Raw genomic sequence first — 14,435 nt, 5'->3', positions numbered from 1 at the left:
GCTCAAATGTCAGATCTACTGCAAGGTGCAAGAATGACAGTGAGCGCCAGCTTCTTGCTGGCGGCTCTAAGATAATCTCTATTTTACATTTCAATTCCTCAACACAGTTTCTCCTTGACAGTCAAAACAAGAGTAAGCTTTTTAACATTTTCATAACGCTCCTGCCTTACAGAGTCATATGTAATAAAGTATACAGCTCATACACTCCTTGCGCTCCTGTGTCTTGATCCTTTTGCACATCATCAAGTCTGTGACTGCTGTTCAATTTCCTCCATGCAGCCTGGAGTGTGTTCTTTCCTCGTTATCATGTAGTGTATATTGGGGACTGGATTATTGTAAAAGAGTCTATTGGGCATTTGAAGTTATTTTAGGTTTCCAAGTGTTGATTCATTAAGGGGTGGGGGAGCGTCTGCCGGGTAATGCTGTTGTATGTCTTTAATCCCAGGAGGAGGCAGAGGCAGATGGATCTCTGTGAGTAGGAGGCCAGCCTGGTCTACAGAGCTAGCTTCAAGACAGGCCCCAAAGCTACACGGAGAAACCGTGTCTTGAAAAACAAAACAAAACAAAACAAAACAAAAAAGGTCTTTAGTTATATAAGTGAACAGAGGTCAAGGCGAGTGTACTGTGAACAGAGAGTTTAATTCTCTCATGGACAAAGTCAATAGTTGAAAGTGTCTTAAGTAGACAAGTGTGAGTGGCCAGCCCCAGCAAGTCAGATGAATTTTACATACAGAATATTGCTGCATACGACTACAATTCCTGAAAGGTTGTTCTCTAAGCCCCCAGAGGAACAGGGAGCCAGAACCGGAGCCCCAGACCCCACAGGCTGTAGAGCTGGATTTGTGTCAAGACTGTACTCCATGCATGGCTATCAGGATCAGGTGATGTTTGTCTATGGAGTCTGGCGCAGGCACACATCTTCCTGTACTGTGCTGTTTTTCTCAGCAGACCCTGACAAATCATCAATACAGAGGGGAGGAGAATGAGCAGTCTTCAACATCTGGACAGTGCTGCACTGTGTGATAGGTAGCATTCCACCACTGCACGGGTCCCTTCACAAGCACGCCTCGGGACTGGACATGCATTGTGAGAACTTTAAGAGCTAATCTCTGTTCTCCCTTCACAGCCATTCCCAAAGTAAGGGAGATGGTCCCCAGTGTTCCCTTTGACAGGAGACATTCTGAATAAAAATAACTGTCTTGCTCCCTTTCTCCTCCGAGTCTTGTGTAACTTCTCTCCGAAGAACAGGACCTTCAAATCATTGCCCAGGGGGAGAAGAGCACCAAATGCCCACAGCTAAGAAATTAAAGTTGGTGTTTGGCCTGCCCTGATGCCTGCTTTAGCTTCTAGTCCAGCCTGTCTCTTTCTTCTATTTCCTAGCAGTTGGGTAATTTTTAAGATTTGAAAAGGATTTTCTATTTGCTTTCTTTTGAATTTCCCTTTTAAAGTGAATGAATTCTTGGTATCCTCCCAGTCAAAAGAAAACATAAAATTGCCTAAAGCCAATAAAAAAGACAATTTTTTCTTTTCCTATTTCAAATCAAATGAAGCTGTTTTCTTCTAAAGTGAAGTTTCTATGCCCCTGCCTCCCTATAGTAAGTGCTCTCTAGTCCTTTATTTGGCCCATCCCTGCCTCTCTTCCACTCTCTATCCCAGGAATATTTCCCCACTTTCTAAAGTAAAATTTGCAGTCACTAAATATTAAATAAATTCAGCATCTTCAGTAACCATATTAGCTATAAAGGAAAAAAAGCCTCCATAATTTCCCTCTAGTTGCCTAGCAACATCTCTTTGTGAATGTTTGTAAATCACTTACTTGAGGCACTTCTAACAGTGAAAACACAGAGCAGCAAAAATAATTCTCCGTGATGCATGGTTGGGTTTCCGCAGCAACTGGTGTCTCTAGACAAAGAATAGCATAAATTTAAACTTAAGCCCGCAAGCAACCAATTCCACCTTAAAAAGGGAGTTTTAAAACTCTTCTGACACATAAACAAAAGGCAGCCCAGCAATGTTTCATATCTTTTAAAATAGTCACCAAATCTGCCAAACTTTTGGTGACATAGAATGAATAAATTTCAAGGCAATAGATTTTAGGTCCTATAAAACATAATTGTTTAGCATTTTTAGTAGAATAGAGCCCTTGACTTTTAGCTTCACATACCACATCTTGCTTTTAGGGTCAAAGTAAAAGTCTAGAGAAATCTATGATTCTACAGACTGAAAATCCATAGCATATTGAAGAATCCAGGTCCACCAAACAGCCTGCATATATGTTTGTTCATGTGTGCTTGTGTGTGTGTGTGTGCATGTATGTGTGTGTGTGTGTGTGAGAGAGAGAGAGAGAGAGAGAGAGAGAGAGAGAGAGATTCCAAAACCATGCTAAGTATGTAAGCTAATCATCTCATAAAAAGAAAATCCTCATTTTGACTCTCAGTTTCTAAAATTTCTCACAAGTTTCACAAGTCTAAGAATTATGTTGTCTTGTCTATCAGCAAAGCTTGTGTAATGCCTGGCACACAGTAACCACTATCACTGAAAAAGAGGTGTGTGTGCCTGGGGCATGAGTCAGCCCTGGCTGCCCCAGTGTGTTTCCTTTAGGGAAACTGAGGAAATAAGTCGCAGGGGTCCCAGTCATGACACTGATCCCCCTTACACTGACTGTGACCCCAGGTCACAGACCTACTGCTTTGAACTTTGATCCTGGAACAGTTCAACCTTGACCTTGCTAATTATGAGTGACAGACTAGAGTGGGGAAAAGCTCCTCCTTGGTGGAGTCCGCATAAGTCTAACTATTTCACAGACGATCCCACATTTCCTGCTTACTGAAAAGCCCACCGCCTCCACCCCACTGCCTCAAAAGAGCACTGGCCACGCAGAACACGGCAGGGCCTGAAGAGGTTGGTTTCTTTCAGACGCACACAAAACTGACAAGAATCCCAGTCTGATAAACCACAGGGAGTTGAAGAGCTTGGGCAAATGAAATAATTAGTTCAAGGTCTGATGGCTCATTGCCGGAACACAGACGGTGAACCGGATTCCTGAAGAATCATTGGGGAATCACAGTACCTAACGCTAATGAAGACTTCTGCATGCACGAGAGCCTCACAACGTAGAACCATACCCCAACTGCCACTCACCTCCCATCCTAACTAGTCAATCACGGGAGAAGGCTCTCAGGATAAAGCTACCCAAACCATCTACCCATTCGTAAGAGAGGATGCTGAATAGAATAAAAGCAAAAAGGATATTTGTTCATGGAAAGTACCAACCGTTCAGAGTCAGACGAGAACAATGCACAACCCGAAACCTCCAGCCACCCCCTCTCACACCTTCTCTTACTATCTGATAGTTCTGTCTCGGATGGAATGTGAAGTGTGATTTCCTCTCTTGCTGTTTCTGGCGAGGGCGGTTGCAGACTGGCAAGAGGAACTAGGTTTTCATTTTCCTTTTCAATTCTAAGCGCTAACAAGAAATAAAATTACATAATCATTCAGCATTCTGAGAAGCAGAGTTTTCAATGTGAGACATGTTAAGATCTCAGTATGTAAAAGATAGATGCTATCCACACAGTTGTGTGAGTGGGGAGTATACAACATTTTAATGTTCTACCATACTTCCGCGTTCATATAAGACAGTGTAGCTCAGATTTATGGAGCACAGCTGCTGGCCCCAACCAGGAGGGGTCTTGAACTTAATTCTTTCTGTTATCAGCTTAACAGTCATGGGCAAGTCACATAGCCTAGCTGTACTCTGAGTCCTTTAGCCACAGAAGGGAATGACAGTTCTACCTCCCAGAGCTGATATGGTGGCTCCAAGGGTTCCTATTCAGAATGTCAAAGGAGTAGTAAGTGTCGTCTAAATCTTGTCTATTACCATTGTTTTCTTATTTCTTATCGTTTTACTGGTCTTATGATATGGTCGAACAGTCAAAGAGTCCAAGGCAAGAATGCAAGCTGCCCAGCTACATTCCAGAAACCTCCCAGCAGCTTCCCATCGTCTCCCGCACAGGTGCGGACACTTTCTACCACACCCAGGACAGCACACCTCGCCTTGATTCATCAGGTCGAACCAGGCTGTTTAAGTGGAACATGGCCTCTTGTTTATTTGAGTCCGTGTTTTCCTTCTATTAGAAACAAAGCAAACACTATCACATAAGACTAAGCTGTTTTCTTTCATGCTTATGAACATTTTCCTAGCAAATGATTCTTTCCCCATTCGCCAATGTTTGGAATTTTATTATCCAACTTATTTAGCTTACTTTTAATTTCTCTTTTGGTCCGTTAGCATATGGAAGTTTTTATATCGATGAACGCAAGTGTGCATGTGTGTGTGTATGTATGTATGTATGTATGTATGTATTTTCCATTACTTTTAACTGTAGATCATTCCTTTTTTTTTTTCCTCAGTGGTAAAACTGTTACTAATACTTTTTGTCACTTTTATGGCTTCATTATTATTTTTACATTTGACTGAATTTTAAATTTGCAAATATTAATTGTGTTTGCCATGGAAATAGAACCTAAATAAATTTTCACTTCCAAAACAACTATGAATGATTTCTCTGCCTAATCAAGTAGTCCCACCCTCCCTTTCGGGTTTGCTGATATCTACTTATAATGTGCAGGCTCTCCCAGAGCATTTTAGGAAAATCCAGCACAGAATGCCTGCCCAAGGGCAAATGTATGCAAGTGTGCACACACCCACTTTCTCTCTGTTCTCAATTTGCTTACCTATTTACAGCAACTGATACTAACTGGCATGTCACACTTTATGTCTGTGTGATGTTTTATTTTTGGAATTGATGAATGACCAAATCCATAAAATAAAGACAGATGGGAGTCTTGAGCGATCATTCAATTCATTGCATACCTGAACCATCTCCTATTTTATAAAGAATGACATCTTCAAAAGTTTGTTTTGACAAACACGATGCTCAGTAAACATAACGTGGAGCTTTTGAAAAGATAAGGAAGCCTGGGCTTCACACAGCTGTCAGGGCACAGCCTGGGCTCCACACAGCTGGCAGGGGACAGCCTGGGCTCCACACAGCTGACAGGGGACAGCCTGGGCTCCACACAGCTGTCAGGGCACAGCCTGGGCTCCACACAGCTGTCAGGGCACAGCCTGGGCTTCACACAGCTGGCAGGGGACAGCCTGGACTCCACACAGCTGTCAGGGGACAGCCTGGGCTCCACACAGCTGTCAGGGCACAGCCTGGGCTTCACACAGCTGTCAGGGCACAGCCTGGGCTTCACACAGCTGGCAGGGGACAGCCTGGACTCCACACAGCTGTCAGGGCACAGCCTGGGCTCCACACAGCTGGCATGGGACAGCCTGGGCTCCACACAGTTGGCAGGGGAGAGCCTGGGCTCCACACAGCTGGCATGGGACAGCCTGGACTCCACACAGCTGGCATGGGACAGCCTGGGCTCCACATGGCTGGCAGGAGACAACCTGGGCTCACACAACTGGCAGGGAACAGCCTGGGCTCCACACAGCTGGCAGGAGACAACCTGAACTCCTGAATCTTCTAAACTCCCCACTGATTCCAGTGCGCAAACAAATAGAAAACCACCAATCTATGACTTACCTGTTCACTTGGAAAAGTAAATTTCATAGTAGATACATTTACTTCAAAGTTAATACAATATGAAAATATAAAATACAAGTACTAGCATGTATGTGTGTGCCCATGAGTACAAAGAATAGTTACAAACTCAATTACCCAATGATATAAAATTTTCTCTAGACTAAAGAAGTTCTCTTTCAAAAGTTATGTGACCAGGTGGCACAGAATGAAGACCAGAAGCAAGGTACCCAGTATCTTGTCCTCCCACGCAAGGGTGCACTTTCAGGATATCCTTTCAGAGTATCAAAGTGGCCATCCCCTGAGTTCCTGGTTTGGTCCTGTCCCCTTTGGGGGCCTCACCACAAGGGAACAGACCATAGAAAAAACAGCTCATCCAAACACAAGGATGCTAATTAAGCTCCTGCAAGGCTTCCCAGTGAGGAACCTGGGGCTGAGAGTGGGAAACAGCCCAGCCCACGACAGGGAGTTTCACTGACTCACAAGTAAACACATTGCCTCGGTGTCGCACACTCATTAGCAAAACACAATACTGAAGGATCCCTAGCACAAAATGCTGTGATGAAGGTTGCAATGCCCCATGAGCTTTCTTCTCCACGCGGAGACCTGAAGACAGGCTAGGCAAGCACTCCAACACTGAGCTAGGCTGCACTTCTGCGCTAAAACAAAAGATGTGTGGAATCTGATTTTTCATCTGTGAGACCCAGAAAAATCACCGCCACCTCACAGTGCTTGACATAAAAGTATCCGCTGCTATAATCTCCAGGCACTATTCGCAAGTGTGGATCCAGATACACAGACCACGAGTTCCCTACCACCACCCCCACCCCACCCCAGCCAGGACCTGGCAATATGACTCAATGTTTGACTTTCCCAGGAAACTTGTTAAGACTACCCTACCTCATGGCCCATCTATCCCTTCTGGACCAGCCTTCACTTTCTGCAGAGGTCCCTGGGAGAAGGCTCTGTGCCTTTTCATCTTGTGTGCTAAAGCAGGTGTTCAGTCCTGTGTGTGTGTATGTGTGTGTGTGTGTGTGAGAGAGAGAGAGAGAGAGAGAGTTTGTGTGTGTATGTGTGCGCGTGCGCATGCACGCGCGCAATGAGTGCATTCGTGTGCTTATGGGAGGAGGATCACACTATCAGCACCCCGCTTCATCATTAAGTGATTGACTGTGATACTACCTGCTGGGGGCTTCTTACCTTTGGAAGCCCCTTGAATTAAACACAAAGATTTTGGAATTAGGAAAATATAATATAAATCTCAGACCTATTTCTAGACGGATGTCCTGAGACAAATTCCTGAATCTCTCTATCCCCCTCATTCATTAAGCCTGGTGATACTGCCTATTTATTTGTTTCCTACGAGGATTAAGCAACTGGAACACAGATGGAGACAGGCTTAGTACACTGCCAGCAGGGGCTGAGCGCCAAATAAAATCAACTGCTGCTGTTTTTCATTCAGTTCTTCGCATCTCTCTGCAAAGGAACTATAAACCTGTAGTCTAATTATCAGCGCACACACACACAGACACACACACATACACACACACACACACACACACACACACACACACACGCTCACCCCCTACCCCCACCCTCCACACACACACCAGGTACATTGATCTTATTTCCAGGATCCTTGCACCCTGGGAGTGGGAGGCTCCTTCCCCTTGCTCCAGGTAGCAGCAAACAGTGAGGAGGGGGCATCAGAGCCTGTCCTTACCTTCAAAGAGGTCTTTCACAGGTAGGGTGGGACGGTGGTCTTTCCTTCACTTACATTTGAGAAGCAGAATTCACACAACAGGTAAGAAAAAGTGATCTCTCCCAGTCCACAACTGTAAAACCAGAAAGAGTTGGGGGGAGGGTGCTGTGAGGCCGGGCCAGGAGAATGTGATTAAAGAGATCAGACAAGCAGGAAGGCTATGGGGGGGGGCGGGGGAGGGGGCGGGGGGCGGGAGCAAAGACGCGGGGGTGGGGAAAACAGACTAGTAAGAAGGAAAGAAAAGTTAAGGCTGTAGGTGGGCTCCGCCCAGAGTGGAAGAGGTTCCAGGTCCGGAGTTGTGAGCTGGGACACTGAAGTCTAGGCTGCTCCCAAAAGCAGGCTGCTCAAGATCTGGGGATGTCCTAAGCTCCTGCCCAAACCTGTGCTGATTTTTCCTCTCGCCCCCGCTCACCTATGAGCACCCCAGTTATCGGAGCTAAAGCCCTCGAGGCAATAGACCTTGCCGTGGGAAAGCCAATGGAGCGTCCTCATTTCTGCGGACTCTAAGCCGCTCCAGACCACTAGGGAGGGCACCGCTACCAGCTTTCCGGACCTGAGCTGCTCTCTCTATGCTCTACCAGGGGTAGAGCTGGTAGCAAGGCTGCGCATGCTTTTAATCCAGCACTCGGGAGGTAGAGGCAGGTGGCGTTATAGGACAGCCTGAGCTATATCATAGAGAGAAACCCTGTCTCGCAAAACCAAAAAAAGAAGAAGAAGAAGAAGAAGAAGAAGAAGAAGAAGAAGAAGAAGAAGAAGAAGAAGAAGAAGAAGAAGAAGAAGAAGAAGAAGAAGAAGAAGAAGAAGAAGAAGAAGAAGAAGAAGAAGAACCGCCGCCACCCACACCGCACCCTTCTGGCAGAGGGCGCTAAGAATCCTGCACCAAAGGAGAGCAAGCTCTGGAGAGAAAGAGGGAGGCAGACCATGGAGAAGAGTCCTTAAGACTTCCAGGCTCCCAGAGCCAACCGAGAACCAGTACCAGCCCGGATGGGACGGAATTCACAATTGGAAAGTAATGGTCAAATTTTAAATTGTCCAACAGAAAAGGAAGACAAACAGTATTTCTGTATTTTTTTATAATAAGCTAGAACTCTTCAAAGCCCCACGAACAGAATGCTCATAGAGTCAATGATACAATTCTTTTGGCCCAATCAAAAATAATTCACCATATAATAAATAGGAAAAGTATAACTTTTCTGGGATAGGTGGAAAATAAGTGTTTCGCAAACTTCAACACTCCTACGACACAGGACTCATACATAGAGAGGACCATTATTTCCTTCCTCGTCTAAGAAAGAATGTTTACAAGCAGCAGCATGGAGAAATGTTTTGGTTTCCGTGACTAGTAACGGGATAATGCTGTCTGCTCTCGGCTGCACAGGAACTTTGAAGAAAATATTTAGAAGTCTAAGGGCAGGTCGGGATAAAGTGGAAGCACTGTCTTCCACAGAAGATGAGTCACCCTTTGAACCCACCAAAACAATAAAATGAAACTACTATCTTGAGTTTAGCAAAACCATCAGATGCAGGTTCACTACTGAAAACTCTGCCTATAGTTGAATTGGTAGAGAACCTACTTTAGAATCTCTGTTATGGGCTCCATATACATTATTATCCAAATTTTAGGTGTAATTTTCTAAGAAACTAAGAATATTTCTCTAATATATCTACAAATGCAAATTGTTTTAAATTGTCAGGATAATCTTGAAAAGGAACCAATAGTAATTTTCTTGGGACATTTTTGGTGGGTGAGGGAGCAGGGATAATAAATCATCCAACTGGAGAGAATTTTATTTTTAAGAGGTCTTCATTAAGGTAAATCACAGAATACAGTCAGTTTCACGTGGTGCACAATGAGATTTCATAATTCCAAACATTAGTACTTACTGAATTGTTTCTGAAGTCCAAATTCTTCTATTTTCTATTAGCCAAAGAATCTAAGGTGGTATTACATTTCCTAAGAAAACTTTTATTTGAGGACATTAAAGAACCTACTCATAACCACAGACCTAGTTATCCAAAGCAAGAATTCCTTCCTGATCCCATATTCTCCTGTGTGAACAGTTATACACACAGCATGCTTTTCCCAGGTCAGTTTTTGGCAATTTAATAAGAGTAGATAACATTACTGAAGAACACAACAATCCACTACAGTGGGGCAAAGGGATTTAACAAGGACAACCAGAGGATGGATGCACAGGTAAGTTTGAATTCCATAGCTTCTTCAGCTAAAGCATCAGCCTTTAAACTGAACTTTGAAGGTTTACTTGACACACCAACTTAAGGATATAGATTAAAAGCACGAGGTCCCTAGAAAGATGGGTTACTCTATACCCTTTACACAGACTTCTGGGTATATAATTTATCTGCAGTCAGGACTCCGAAATCTATGTTGACCATGAGTTCAAGATTGCTCTTCATTTCAAGAGTCTATCTACTTTGTGTCCATTGTCATTTTGGCATGCATCCCACCATTTAGTGAGTAACCCAACTGAGGCAGGACTCATATCCACCAGCAAAACTCAAGGTCCCAGTAAGATACCTGCCTTGGCTCCGGATCCACTCCTAGGTGTCTATGGCACCAAAGTATTGAGTTCTCCTGAAGAAGACTGTCCAGAGGACCTTTGGCTACAGAGTGCTTGTTCTGCCGAAATTCACTATACATTTCACAGAAATGTCACAGAAAGTAAGTTGTCTCACGGTGACAAGACGTCTTTGAGTCGGTAGGTAAAAGATGTGCTGGTGTGGCTGCGGTGTGACGGACTTGTTTCTCATGGTGGCCGCTTTAGCAGAAGTCTGCAGCGCAAGCTGAAATTCTGAACATGTACATTAACATCTGTAAATGTTAAAGGATTTCAAGATTGACATGCCTCAGATTTTCATATGGCGCTAAACAGTCCTGGCTATACAAATTATATGTACACATTGTAAATATAATCTTTGTTTTGTTTTGTTTTGTTTTTCGAGACAGGGTTTCTCTGTGGCTTTGGAGCCTGTCCTGGAACTAGCTCTGGTAGACCAGGCTGGTCTCGAACTCACAGAGATCCACCTGCCTCTGCCTCCCGAGTGCTGGGATTAAAGGCGTGCGCCACCATCGCCCGGCAAATATATCTTAAAGTACAGTCTTACTTGCCAAAATTCATCTTAAGATGATAGGGCTATAATTGCCTTTTATAATATTTTTCACACTGTTTTTTTTTCAAATATAACTTTATTACTTTTACAGTGAGAAAATATTTCTAAAGAGAATAAAACTATATGAAAGACACTAGAACTGAAAAGAGCTTGTTGGTCATGGCAATTTAGATAAAGTAGTCTAACAAATTTGGCCATATTGACACGACAAAATTGCGTAAGTGCCAAAGAAAGAAAGAAATTCTGGTGTGTTGGGAATGTGATTTACCACTGGGGTTCCACCTCTGGGCATGAGAACGCTCAGAATTCTATTCTAGAACCATCAGCTTGCTATTCAGAAAGCAGATTGTTGATGAGGATTAAAAGAAAGAATAAAGACAAATAAAAGAGAAGAAAAGGCACAGAGATGACCTTGTGCCTCAAAGGAATGAAATGGGCAAAGGAAAGCACAGAGAAAGGAGGCATGGCCCCGCCCACAAGTAAGAAAACTACTAGAGTAGCTTGCTAGCTGGGGCTTGGAGCTGCTACCCTTGACATCCCAAGTCTTCACAGCTCCATTCTGCTGCCTGCTGCAAGGGCACAGCCAGCTGTGGGTGATCACGACCACAACTCAAAAGTGTTTTGGGTAAGCACGCCTTGTGTTTCGCTCAAAGGAACCACACCAGATGCCATCTTGGGGAGTCTGTTTGGCACTGGCATCTGGTACCTCACATGCTTCCAGAATTTGGAGCTTAGAGATTGCTTGTTGGCCACGCGGTCTTCCCTCCACTTGATGGTCCCCTGCATTTTCACGAGATGCTGGAGAGAATCTTGGAGGTCCCCAACCTGCAGTCGACTGGCCTTGCCCACAGGTTCCATCTCAATAAGAATCACCTTGGAGTTGTTCTGGATGAGGGCACTGTGCAGGGCAACCTCCTGTTCGTAAGCAAACTCTTTGCTGTGCATCATGTGAGGGGCCAGGACAAACATGTGTCTTCTGCTGTTCTGGATACTGCTTTCCACCACGGTGGCTGCATCTACAGTCAGAAGATGGATAGAGACCTCCTGTCATTCTTTTATACATTCAATGTTTGGATCATGAATGTTCTGGACATTCAAAAGTTCTTATTGTTGTAATCTGTTGGGAGATTCTGAGCTGATAGAGTCATATTCAGAAATCTGAAATGACGTTATTGATTTTTGCTACAAGAATATCCATCCAAGGGTTTAGCCTGATAAATCAATGTTAATGAAGAGTCCTCCCAGCTGCCTGGAAAAGTGAAGGTCTCTTAGTCCATCATTTCATGGAGGACTTAGAATTCAGGTTCATTGTAATTTTATTTTTAAGTCTACTATCTTCTTAGGCTGGCTAGCGACATGTTTTTAAGAGGGCCAACATTTTAAATCATACATCAAAGAGTGCAACTCAGCAAGCATTGATCCTCTCAACTGACCAAACTTACAAGAGAAGTCCTGGGTCACTTTACCCCACATGATCTCTGTTTAGAGAATTGATTCAATTCATGCTTTAAAAAAATCCTAAAAATGTAATCTTAAGAAAAGTCATATCTCCTTTCAAAGTCAACCTTTGTACCTTGCCCAGGCCAAGGTGATTCAGTTAGCTCTGAATCACCTAGTTAGCACTCACTGCAGAGAGTAAATGCACACATAAAAGAAGTGAAGCCATGAACAGCTCAAGATTGTCTTGGAGCGCGGTGGTTACTTCTAGTCAGTTGGAATAAGAAAATCACGTGAAGTGGTGATAGATGGACCCTTGTGTCGGTTGAGCCTTTCCATCCTGGGTGGAAGGAGATGTGGAGTGGGTATCAGGGGAAGACAGCTAGCAAGAACATAAGCACAGTGCACTGGCCAGCTCCTATGAGCATCTCATTGTCAGGACCAGGGTGGGATGAGAAGAGTAAATGATGAGGAATAGGTTTAAAAGCTCTGGTCATGGGACAATAAGATAGCCCAGTAGGTAAAGGTGCTTGACACCAAGTCTCAGGACCTGAGTTTGATCCCCAAGACCCATATGGTTGAAAGGGAGAATTGACCCTTTGCAAGTTGACCTCTGGCTGTCATATACTTGTGTGGCACACACAAAATAAATGTAATTTTAAAATATCTCTGGTCATAGTCAAGCTAACTCATAATTTTCATAATTTTGAAGCCAGCCTGTGCTACATGGTGAGTTCAAGGACAGCCAGGGAAACCAGGAAAGACCCTACCTCAAAATAATAAATCAATAGTAAATCTCTGTTCTTGCTGAGAGAACAGTCAATGAAAGTCCTTCACTAATCAGCAAAGAAGCCAAATCTCTCTGTATGAATTCGTCTTTATTCATGTATACATGTTTATTATTAAATAAATATTCTAAACTAAATCTCCTATTACAGTTCACACATTACTAAAATGAGAATTATGTCTATTCATTACTATTAAATGATCTTCATAATGTTAAGAATGTTAAGTTTAAAAATGTAGCATAGGAAATGGTGTATATATCTCACCTGTTAAATTAAAATGCTAATGAAAACATAGCTCTCACTATATAATCCATATAAAGCTTTTATATTTAAAAAATTTTAAATTGACATAATATAGTAGATGCCATAGTGATTTTTTTTAAGAAAGTGTGTTTCTGCAGCTTTCCTTTTCTCATCTTTCCCACCCATTGATGTCTTTACCCCCCTTATAGCTGCCCCAGGTTCCTTTCCTCTTTCGTGTTCCATGTGCCCCACCTTATCCCTCCTCATTACCTAACATTACCCTCTCTTGGTTTCCTTTCCAGACTTTTTTCAAATGAATTTCAACCCCTGGCCCATGATAGCACCTTTACCTTGTCCAGGCAACAGGTCTCTCCCATAAATGCATAACTTGTAACCACATTTTTTTTCAAGAACGTTGGGCAGTGTGTGATGAACAAAGTACTCCACGGAGGTGGTTCCTGTTGAGCTCCCCTTGAAGACCCGTGGGTAGATGACGTAAGCATCATAGAGCTTGCCATCTGAGAATGAGACCAAGGAGTACCACTTTGTTACAGGTTCTAAGCATTCTCCTTTGTCTGTTTAGAGACCGCTCTTAGCAAGTTGTATGGCTGTTAGTGAATATGCTTCATCCCCTCCGCCCAAATACTCTTAAATTCAAGAGATACCAACAACCCACATATAAATTGTGGCCAGGAAATAACAGATGCGGAACTAAGGTTTGTTTATTGGTTGGTTGGTTAGTTGGTTGGTTTTTAACATCTGAACTTGAATGTAGAGAACAAAGAGTCTGTTCAGGACACTTCAAATTTGTTCATAAGCTGCAGTATTTATCATGATGCATGGAGCCTCCTTCTGTGCCTGGTGCCTGTTTCATTTTCCCCACACAGCCTGCCTCACTTAGGCACATAACAGGTTCAAGACGTCCAGTGGATACCCAAAGCCATGCATAGTACTTAGCCCTCTATTCTACATTGTCTCCTAGACACGCAGACCTAAGACTATTTGATAAACTTGGCACAGTGAGAGTTTAAGAGCCATAACTGGGGATCAAGATGGAGCCATGGACTCTGACAAAATTGGCAGCATCAATACTCTAGAACTTTATGGTCGTTATCTCAAAGTAAAACATCTACTCCTCAGACTCAAGCACTGTGGGACTTCAACAGCAAACCTGCTAACTAATACAGCCACTGGCTAGTGGGTGGGTAGCATACACAACATGCCATGGGTACATTGAACAAACAGATGGTTCATGTCCCAGGCAAGACAGAGCAGGACACTGTGACTTTATCACTCATCTCATGCTCAACCTAAAACCCACACTGGCTTCTTTCAGCAGTTCCTCATTTAATCTTTTTAAGCTTCAGCTGACCCTAGGTAACTGAAATCCCAGAAAGCCAAATCAAGGGTATGTAGAAACCATAATACTCCCTCAGAAGAAGTTCATATGCTAAAGGTCAGTAGTGAGAGAAGTCAAATTTC

At 43.5% G+C, this 14,435-nt stretch overlaps 1 protein-coding gene across 1 annotated transcript in view; it reads right to left on the bottom strand.

Annotated features, from left to right (window-relative positions):
- Window positions 1-7,447, bottom strand: part of Il18r1 (interleukin 18 receptor 1) — a 34,574-nt gene extending 27,127 nt beyond the window's left edge. The window contains exons 1-2 of the mRNA XM_038342891.1: window positions 7,315-7,447; window positions 1,817-1,902 (exon numbers count right to left, since the gene is read on the bottom strand). Coding sequence (XP_038198819.1) covers window positions 1,817-1,874 — 58 coding nt within the window. The 5' untranslated portion in view covers window positions 1,875-1,902; window positions 7,315-7,447. The remainder of the gene's footprint in view (window positions 1-1,816; window positions 1,903-7,314) is intronic.
- Between the last annotated feature and the right edge of the window lie 6,988 nt (window positions 7,448-14,435).

The sequence above is a fragment of the Arvicola amphibius genome, chromosome 9 (assembly GCF_903992535.2).
Source record: "Arvicola amphibius chromosome 9, mArvAmp1.2, whole genome shotgun sequence".
Classification (NCBI taxonomy): Eukaryota; Metazoa; Chordata; class Mammalia; order Rodentia; family Cricetidae; genus Arvicola; species Arvicola amphibius.
This window is presented reverse-complemented; position numbering and strand designations above follow the sequence as displayed.